The sequence below is a fragment of the Pimephales promelas genome, chromosome 4, assembly GCF_988280905.1.
Source record: "Pimephales promelas chromosome 4, fPimPro1.hap1.1, whole genome shotgun sequence".
Taxonomy (NCBI): Eukaryota; Metazoa; Chordata; class Actinopteri; order Cypriniformes; family Leuciscidae; genus Pimephales; species Pimephales promelas.
The window spans coordinates 29,156,922-29,166,950 of NC_142772.1; the positions used below are offsets into that span (position 1 = coordinate 29,156,922).

The 10,029-nt window shown below is 37.1% G+C and overlaps 1 protein-coding gene across 4 annotated transcripts in view; it reads right to left on the reverse strand.

Moving 5' to 3' along the window:
* The window catches only part of klhl13 (kelch-like family member 13), a 60,413-nt gene extending 51,178 nt beyond the window's left edge, over positions 1 to 9,235 (reverse strand). For 2 of the 4 annotated variants that reach the window (XM_039650024.2, XM_039650021.2), the window contains exons 1-2: positions 9,088 to 9,235; positions 3,738 to 3,815 (exon numbers count right to left, since the gene is read on the reverse strand). In XM_039650024.2, the coding sequence (XP_039505958.1) occupies positions 3,738 to 3,790 (53 nt within the window). In that variant the 5' untranslated portion in view covers positions 3,791 to 3,815; positions 9,088 to 9,235. Of the gene's footprint in view, positions 1 to 3,725; positions 3,816 to 9,087 lie in introns of all 4 variants that reach the window. The other 2 variants (XM_039650023.2, XM_039650020.2) reach the window with 1 other exon arrangement.
* Positions 9,236 to 10,029: the final 794 nt, after the last annotated feature.

Consider the following 10,029-nt stretch of genomic DNA (forward strand, 5'->3'; position numbering starts at 1 on the left):
CACAAAGGAAGACATTTTGGAGAACAATTGGAACCAAACCGTAGTAAACCATTGGGTAGGCACCATTGGCTTACATAGTAGAAAAAAAATACCATGGAACTCAATGGTGCCAAAGTTATAATCGTTCTTCAAAATTACAATATAAATTAATATAATCGTTCTTTGAGTTCAGCAGAAGAAAGAAACTCTCGTACAGGTTTGCAACAACTTGAGGGTGAGTAAATAACAAATTTCATTTTAGGGTGGCTGTATCCCTTTAAGCGACCGAATAGTTTTGGGGACCACTATACACGTCTTAAAAAGACCCATAAGAGAGCATGTTTCTTGGCTACAGGTCTCATAAATCATCCCACCAACAGAACACAGAAATAGCCCCGTCAATACTGTCCTACACACCAGCTGACTGAATCTTAGTCCGATGATCTCAAGGGTCTGAGTCATTACAAATCCACATGCCCACACGCTCGGCCCTTAAGTGCCAACTTGGCATCTGAAGACACAAAACGAGGCCAGTGCATGTAACATTTCAGCAGGCAGCAGGTCGGCTCAGATCGATGAAATTCACAGTTGTCTTTGTTTTCCTGTACAATAAACACAATATAGAAGTATCCAGCCAACATGCTGTGCTCACTTCAAGAGCTGTGCTGTTTAATTGAGTGTTTAGTGTTTATAGTGATCTGAACTCATGGTGTAATTCTGCTGTGATTTACACATCACAGACAGCAAACAATCAGGCATGACTATTAGAGAACACCAATCTCAGTCATCTGCCTGCCATGACACACGTTTGTATCATCTGTGCGAGTGAAAACTAGTCATTGAGTTAGTATAACGCCACATAGTTATTTAGTGAGAGTGTAAAAAATAAATATTTGTGTATATTTGGAGTGAAAAACAAACACCACTGTTTGATATGCTTTTGTACCCGGATTGATCTCATGTCCTAAAATGTCTATTTTCAAAAGCATTTATCTGCATAGCTTATTGGTAGGCAATATAGTAGTCACGATGAACCGATAGATTTAGATTTTTAGTTTTAGTTATCACGGTAGATAGCCTCTACCGTGATAACTGTGGCATCACTGTGAAAACCTTTATTTTTAAGAGTGTAGTATTTCTTATTTCTAGTGCTTTTAAGTTTTTCAGGTAGGTCTATTTCATTATATCTATATCGTGTCGTGAAATATATTGTTATCTTGAAATAAAATCACCCACACCTAGTATAGCTGAACTAGATTGCTACAGGGTGTAACAATGGATTAAACAACAAAGATACAGATCTAAATAGTCTCCTTAATGTAACAGAAGAGTGTGATAGACTTTTATAGACCCAACTCAGGAGTAGTGAATTATTTCTTTTATATTAAAGAATAAAACTAAACATATCTTGAGCTTGTGTTGACCACACACCTTATTTCAGGGATTTAACCAAATATCCGTTCAAAAAACTCACTGACTTTGGGCCAATAAAAGTGGAAGTGCAAAAATGCAAACTCCTTTCCAGGTTTTAGGACTCATTCCTGTGGCACTCTATTGGATGTCAACAATCGTGACCATGCAAAATGATTCACAGGCAGAGAGTATTTCTGATTTATGGAAGCCTGTTTTAGGCAGCCTCAACATAAAAAAAAAAAAAATTGTAACAGAAACTTTATACTAAGAATAGAAATAAAATCACATTGGGAGTAATGTCATAATGCAAGATATAAAGTTGTAATTATTACAAAATAAGTTGCAATTGTCAAATATATAAATCACAATTACCTTTTATTTATTTTTTTACTACGGCAAAAATGGGCTTCCATACTGATTGGATTTAAATGGAAAAAAAAAACCCACTTGAGCCACTCTGGTAAAAAGCAACGTCTTTTTGAAAATGTATGCCAGCAACCATATCATATTAAAATATCAGTTATTGGCATTGGCTTCAACTGATTTCATATCATCCCTCATAGTGTGAACTGAAGCTGTCATGACAGAAAAGAGATACAAAGACAAACTTGAACCACCGCACCCCAAGTGCGTGAACACACAAGCATTTAAAGCTATAACTAAAGCGCACAGTTAAAGGGATAGTTCACCCAAGAATAAAAAATTCTGTCAATAATTACTCTGAACCACCTGAGAGGAATGTATAACACACACAAAGCTGGATGTCAGTTTTAGCAATGTCCTCCATGATGACAGCTCACATTATTCTGGTTAAAGAGCATATTGCAGGTAAAAAAAAAAAAAAAAAAAAAAAATCGAAATTTATAGATAACCTTGTATGAAAATACCATATGAAAAGTTAATGCAGGATTTAAAATGTTTTAAAACAACATAAGGACACTAATTTAGAAGATAAAGTGAGCGTTTCTTGGACTGCTAGTAAAAACGGCTTTTTTTCAACATCGCGTCATTTGACGTCATATCAGGGAGCCGCAGCCTCGGCTCAGTGAGAGTAGGCTGGTGTTCAGTGAGAGCGCTCGTCAGTCAGTGTGCTATCGTTAGTTTTTGCATTTTAATTTATCATCGTCATGGTAAATTATTGTGTTTGTGGAGATTGCAAAAACTCCAGCCTGTCAGGACTTCAAGATTGAGTCCACAAGTTTCCATTACAATAAAAGGGACGGTGCTATATAGCCTATTTTTCGTTCCTGGTGCGGGTTGAGCAGGTGAAGAGACGGGATTTCTCCTCTGCATCGGCTCGGGAAACGCGGTCGTTCACTTCAGATCAAATGATTAGCATCCCGGCGATATGATGGAGTTCAACATGGTATGCCGAAGCAAGAATATTGATCGTGGTATACTACCAATGGCATCAAATAGTGTTATATAGGTAACTAGTCATGTCATGCCCTAAATAAAACTTGTAATTGAAAAACAAAATTGGTTGTTTAAATACTCAAACCTTTAATGTTCTGTTTATGTTATAACCAAGGTGAAAAATATGTATTAAAAATTTACCCGAGTATAGCCTATGCTTTTAGTATAGAAATATACTCAAGTAAAGTTTTTATACATTTAATAGTATATAAATCTACCCTAAACATACTAATGTCTGCTGGCCTGTTATAGAATCTGTACAGTATTGTGAGCACAGTGTATCGTTAGCGAACGTGTATACTATAAGCACGTCTCTCACCTAAAAGGCACCTGTCCTGTTCTCCACTGGTTCTCCTCACATCACAGGTCAATTTTTCTCTGACCATTCTGTCTGACATTATCCTGGCCTGTCCCTGATCTCTTTAGCATAGCAGGCTCATAACTTTATGGCTTGATCCGTCATACGAGTATTTCCTCAGCGTCCGAAATGTCATGCGATCCATTGTTTTCCTGTTGTGTGAATCGACCGCTCTCCCGCTCATTGCGTCACGCCCGCCACGCCCATTTTCAGACGCGGAAGTAAAATTTTCTCACAAAAACGACTGCAGAAGCTTCTGTGGCGTGTTTATACGTATATTTTAAAGAAAATCTAGTTCCTACATTGTTTTTCTATGCATTGACTCGTTGGGTCCTCTAACCTGCAATATGCCCTTTAAGGTGTGTGTGAGAACGAGAGGAAACTGAGACACTTCAGAACATGTGTGTATAATGTGTTCATGACAGAAACAGATCTACAGATTTACTTTCTCTCCAGGCAGGAGAGAACTCATGTGTCTCTGTACAGGGGAGACGGAGAGAGAAAGTTAAGTACGAGTGTGTCTGTGTGTGTGTGTGTGTAGAAGAAAGAAATTACATACATTGCACAGTACCTGTCGTGTAGTCCGATGGACATGGTGTCACCTCTATGCACAGGGTGGTCCATGCCCAGGCACAAAACCCCAGAACACCTGAAACATCAGCAGAATAACGAAGAACATCATGAGTTATGGAAATAATCAAGACAAGGGCAAAATCTAGTTTAATAGAATTTTTTAAGACATAAATTAACCGAAACTCAGCGTATAGGCTACTTGCCTCACAGACATGAGAAATATATCTAAAGATAGCTTGAAATGACTTTTAAATTAACCAATTCAAATCGAAAAGAAATACTCTCTGCTTATCTAATCCGTATGAAAGGTGGATTTCTCTCTAAAGGTGCATTCACTATACTGAGGAGATGGCGGCGAATCAACATCATCAACTTTTCAGCCGAAACTTACTCAGAAAACACTAGCTTATTAATAAACAACTAAAATGTCTCCATGGTATTTTTTTCCCGACACATTCATAATCATTACTTTTGCTGATGCTCTGCGGCAAACTTTACACGTGTGCGCTTGAGTATTAAGCCTATATAGTATAGGCTATTAACCCCTCATTGGTTTAGTATTCTCCTCAGTATATATTCAAGTAATTAAATTTATTTAGGCCTAAATGTGAAACTAGTCGACTAATGGCTTAAATTAACGACTTCAAGTGGATTATTTAGAAAAATCTTTAATCAAAGACAGCCCTAATAATAAAACACTATTAAATGCAATCTTTAGTCAATTTTAAAATTAATATCCACTTTAGCCATTCCCTTTATTGCCTCTGTCTCTGTGAGTATTTGTGGCAGAGCAGCATATGGCATTTCTATTAATATTTAGGTGTTCATATTTTGGGGTGTTGTCAGGCAGTCCCCTCCCCCATCTGATCAGGAGGGGAAAAAAATCATCACCATCATCAGCCACCATTCAGCAATCAAAGAAATAAAGCTGAGCAGTAGATGCTGAATGCAATCCCTTTACAGACACACGCGGTAGTTGTGAGCATCTCATCCTCCAACACTGTCAGTGACCAGCTGGGGTGTTTAACTGCTTTACTCAACGAGAAGGTGTGGCTCAAAGGCCAAAAAACAAACCGCTGTAAGAAAACGTGTGGTCAGACTAAAGGTAGCAGAAGAGGATATTTTGTGGGCTCATTAAACCCTGCTAAATGAGTTCCTTGCTGTGTTTCTGCATGTCTGTCACTGAGATCCATCAATAGCAGTTGAGTCAAACCAAATCACACACATTTTTTAACATGCAATGCTATTCAAGTTGAAAAATCTATGAAAATCTTTAGCCTACCTGGAATCTGTACTACACAACTTATAGGTGTGTAAAGGAACTAAACATTTTCCACATGTCAGACCTACTCTGAAAAGCAGAAAAACACCATATTCTTTCTATCATTGAACACTAGTGACATCTGTTCAATTCACATTTGGTGTTCCAGATCCCCTGAAGCATGTTAAAGTAAATAAGTCACCCTGTGTCCAGGCCACAAGGATGAACACTTTTGAAGGCACCGCATCATGGAAAGAATTTCAGCACTTCAGTTCTGCTCATTGCCGTGGCAACCACTGTGTCTTAGCAACAGACACAGGTCAAAGAAGAACAAGGATAAGCTGTGCCAAACCACCTGCACGTTCCTATACTATGAGACGTTTAAGTTTAGCACGTCATCTCCTTATAGACTTTTACGGACGGTTCCCCCCAGGTCAGGGTTTAAAGTATATAGACCCCTTTTTGATTAGTAAACACGGTGACGTTTTTTTTGTGGGAGGAGCTTTTTGTGAGCTGGAGGAAATCCGATTTTATCTTAATGTGCAATGTCACTGTGTCCAGGACCACAATTGTTATTAGAAAAAGTTAATTTTAACAGACAGAATCATATTGGCTGAACCGTACATGCTCACTCAATGGATGGACGATCTGACAGGATTAACGCTAACACTACCTCCGGTTGAGTACAACACCTATCCGATAGAGAAACCGAGTGTAAAGACAAATTGAGGGCAAATAAACCTTTAGATGCCTATAACTGTGCTGATTGCTGAATGGTCATGTACAAGACTTGTGTGGTACAATCCGCAGTCCTTCCTAGCCAGTGCCAAGAAGACGACAATGTAAAGAGTGACATTACGGTGCAATTTTAATGATGTAAATATTTTCTAGAAATCAAAATTACAGATATCGTATATTCATTTTACACTGATTCTTGCACCAAACAACATAAGATTTATATATTCTTGCGTGTGTGTGTGTGTGTGTGTATATATATATATATATATATATATATACTGTATATATATATATACACACACACACAAGAATACATGTATTCTTTTTATACATTTCAATTTATATATTCAAAATATTTGAAGTGTTCTATCAAAAGATACCTACCTTTTGACTCTCCTTGCTATAGTTTTGGAGTTATTTGGTTTGGAGTCTTTAGTTTTGTGTGTGTCACTCAGAAAACATTTTTTATTGCCTTCCAAATATGTCAGGACTAAACAAAAAGGTTACCTTTGTTCAGAATGCTCTAACTTTTGAGTACTTTATGCGATCTCCACAAAATTTGATCCAGATGTACCTCACATGTAGAGGGACTTCACCAAAAAAATAATTTTTCAACTACCATATTTCCTTCCAGAGTTATTACAATTTGTGCGTTATTTATCAGCAGTTTCTCAGCAGGAGAATGTCTAAATGTAATGTAATTTATATTTCCAAAAATATTGAAAAGTGTTCTATCAAACGATTTGACTCTCCTTGTTATAGTTTTGGAGCTATGAGTCTTTACTCATAGTTGTGTGTCTCTCAGACAAAACAACTCTAAAAATGGCTTCAGGGCTAAAGGAGTTAAATAACTAAAAGTTCTCCATCACACACACTTTAATGTGTTTTTAAAACTGTGTCAGGCTTTCAAAGCTTAACAATAAAAGAGCCTTTGATGTAAATGGAGTACACGGTAATGTAATCACCCTTTTCTCAAATGTTCAAATCTGCAGGTCATCTGATCTCTAAAAACAATCTGTCTCTGGACTGTCAAAAGGAAAAGGCATAAGATTCTTTATGACTGACTCTGTTGACGGCTTGGAAAATGAAAACAAACTGTGCATTTCATATTATCACCCTGACCAACTTCCCTTCTCTCTGATTAGACGCTATTCTTCATTTGTAAAGCGACACTGTGTTTGTTACAGTATTCAGAATTGAATGTAAGGTTGGAAATCAATGTGGGATTAAACATGGAATCAGACCCCTTATAACCCTTGTCAAATTCAATATGAAAAATCAATACTGGTACATAGCATGCTGCCAGTTTAACCCTTTCCATGACTGATCTATTTTCATATATGAAGCATACATCCCTAATTAGGTCATAGAACTATTAAAACGTGCACTGAATCAAGAGTGTGCGTTTCACCAAAATGTGTGTTTCTGACACAGTACCAGCCAACACTATGTGCTAAACCACAGCCCACAACCACAACCACAACCCACCACATCTTAAAGGGATTCTTCAGGATTTAGCATTAAGTTTGTATCAGTAGAAAACCAGTAATATTTTCAAATATTTAGTAATATTTCTGCCTTTTCTAGAATACTTAAATTTCAAAAATAATCACATTTCTACTATATAAATGACCAATATTAAATACACATTTGTCTTCCCAGAGGTGAAGTATCCCTTTAAGAGAGACGAGAGACTTCAGGTTGAACTAATACATGCTTCATCTCACACAGTCTTTCCACAACCCTCACCTGCTGTCTAATCTAAATGAACCCCTCTTAGCTTTTGGGATCCCAATAAGAGAAGCTGCCCATGTCCACAAACACACAATGAAGTGTTTAAATATGTAAAGTACAGTTTTTAAAAGCACAGATGAACAATAATAAAAAATAACATTATAAAAAAAAAAGTATTATTTTAGCACCGAAAGACAGCTTGACTCATTTTTTTAGAGGTAATGAAAAAATTAAAAATGAGGAATTTCATTAGGGAATTTGTGCAGTAACTATATCTTAAAAACAATCATGCATCTGCCCCCGATTCAAGCAGAGTGGAACTGTAGTCCCAGGACCCATAAATGTGTATTCATAGTTCTGTTACTGGCTATATGTTTGCATCGGAGGCAAATATTAACAATACACACCATTGAACAGCTTTAGTTAAAACATTAAAAAAAACAAAAACATAAGAGCCTTGCCCTTTAGTCATGTCAAACCATGTGCTTCCTCACAACAACAAAAAAAGAAAAGAAAAAAGAAAGGAAAGGAACAAAATGGCAACAAATGACTCTGCCAGTACAATACACAACACAGGACATATGCTAAAATAAGGTTTCAGCCGGAGGCCCCTGGTAGAAGGGCTTGTTTTTAGCCATTAGTATTATGTTACTGTTGTCATGGCATATGAGCACATGGTGGCCCTTTCAGCCCCCAGCTGCTCAGAATCACACTCTTAATAATTGAGCTCAACTTTTGTCACACTCTGACAGCTAGACTGAGTATCTGGAGCTCTTAAAATTAGTTAGGAAAGGAAATTAATCAAAAGCTGCCTGGTTAGATTATCCTTATTTTCTCAGTTTGGTTGCTATATTGATTCAAGTCTGGTGTAAACAACCCCCCAAAAATATTTCAACTTGAGTAAGCCATAACATACTGAATCATATACACGCTCTTTAAAACAGAGTGACATTTCTAAACTTCCTAAGTGGGCTTTTTCTTTTAGTGATTCTGTTTAAAGCCACAGCACAAAGAAAATGGAAGTGTGTGTTAGAAAGTGAAGCCCAACACAAACAAAAGGAAAACAGCTCTCAGACTCTGTCCGTCTCGAACAGAACAGCAGGGGTCCTGCCAAAGCAGCAACTAGATAATCATAGTGGCAATAAATGAACAGAAACCAGACAGCTATTTGTTAGGAGTACTTCGTTTAGTCGGGGCGTTGTGTTTGTATTAATTGTTTTGTTAGTTCTTCAGACACAGAGTTTGGGATTGTGGAAGAGACTCTTGGCGACATGTCGGCTCACGTTTATGTGGGAACTAACTAATCGCACACAGAACAAGACATATCCCCGCGTTGACAAAAGTACAGCGGCAGAAGCGGAGCTGTGACTGTAACCGTGCCTCTGGTTTTGTCCGTTCTTGAAAGCATAGCCCGGTTCTTTTGAAGAAAGGACCAAACCTGAAGCATGGCTCCCTATTCGAGGCTCTGCCGATGCTGCTGCTACATTTAGCTTCAGCTGACAACAAGCTACTTTTCGTATCGAATGTTGTGCATCTTTACGCATATGCCACTAATATGTCAGTTTGCCAAATAGAATACTAAACAAATAAACTTTTAAAAGCCATTTCGACTTACCACAACCTCTGGAATTTACCCTTGTTTTCTTCTTAAACCCCAAATCCACTCTACTCATGGATCTCACAAAGCCCCTCCTCTCCTGTTTTTCATTGGCTGACGCCTCAAGGGAATATGTGCCGTACTCGTAGCTGATTGGTCTATGTCCATGTCAATCAAGTCTTAACACTAAAAACTTCCGTTACCAAAATAAGTTCATGGCGCAGGGATACGCGGAGCGATTGGTCGATTCGTCTATATTCGGGATGTAATTGGACGGTGCAATAAATATCAATGTATGATATATATTAAGAACTGTGCAGCTTTATATATATATATATATATATATATATATATATATATATATATATATATAAAGCTGCACAGTTCTTAATATATGTCATACATTAGTTGTTTTTAAAGGCACTATATATATAACAACTATAAATGTGTGCCTTTAAACAACTAACAGTAACAAAGATTTGTGTGACAGAATTTTACTGACCCAAGCCTACTGCACTCACCAGTGGATAAAAGTGGAATCACAAAATCTATCTATCTATCTATCTATCTATCTATCTATCTATCTATCTATCTATCTATCTATCTATCTATCTATCTATCTATCTATCTATCTATCTATCTATCTATCTATCTATCTATCTATCTATCTATCTATCTATCTATCTATCTATCTATCTATCTATCTATCTATCTATCTATCTATCTATCTACCTATCTATCTATCTATCTATCTATCTATCTATCTATCTATCTATCTATCTGTATGTCTGTCTGTCTGTCTGTCTGTCTGTCTGTCTGTCTGTCTGTCTGTCTGTCTGTCTGTCTGTCTGTCTGTCTGTGTCTCTGTTTATTTTACTAATGCTTCACAGCAGAGATTAGATTTTATTCAAGTATGATATTCTGTGTCCAATAGAGTCGAATAGATCAGCTGTTCAACAG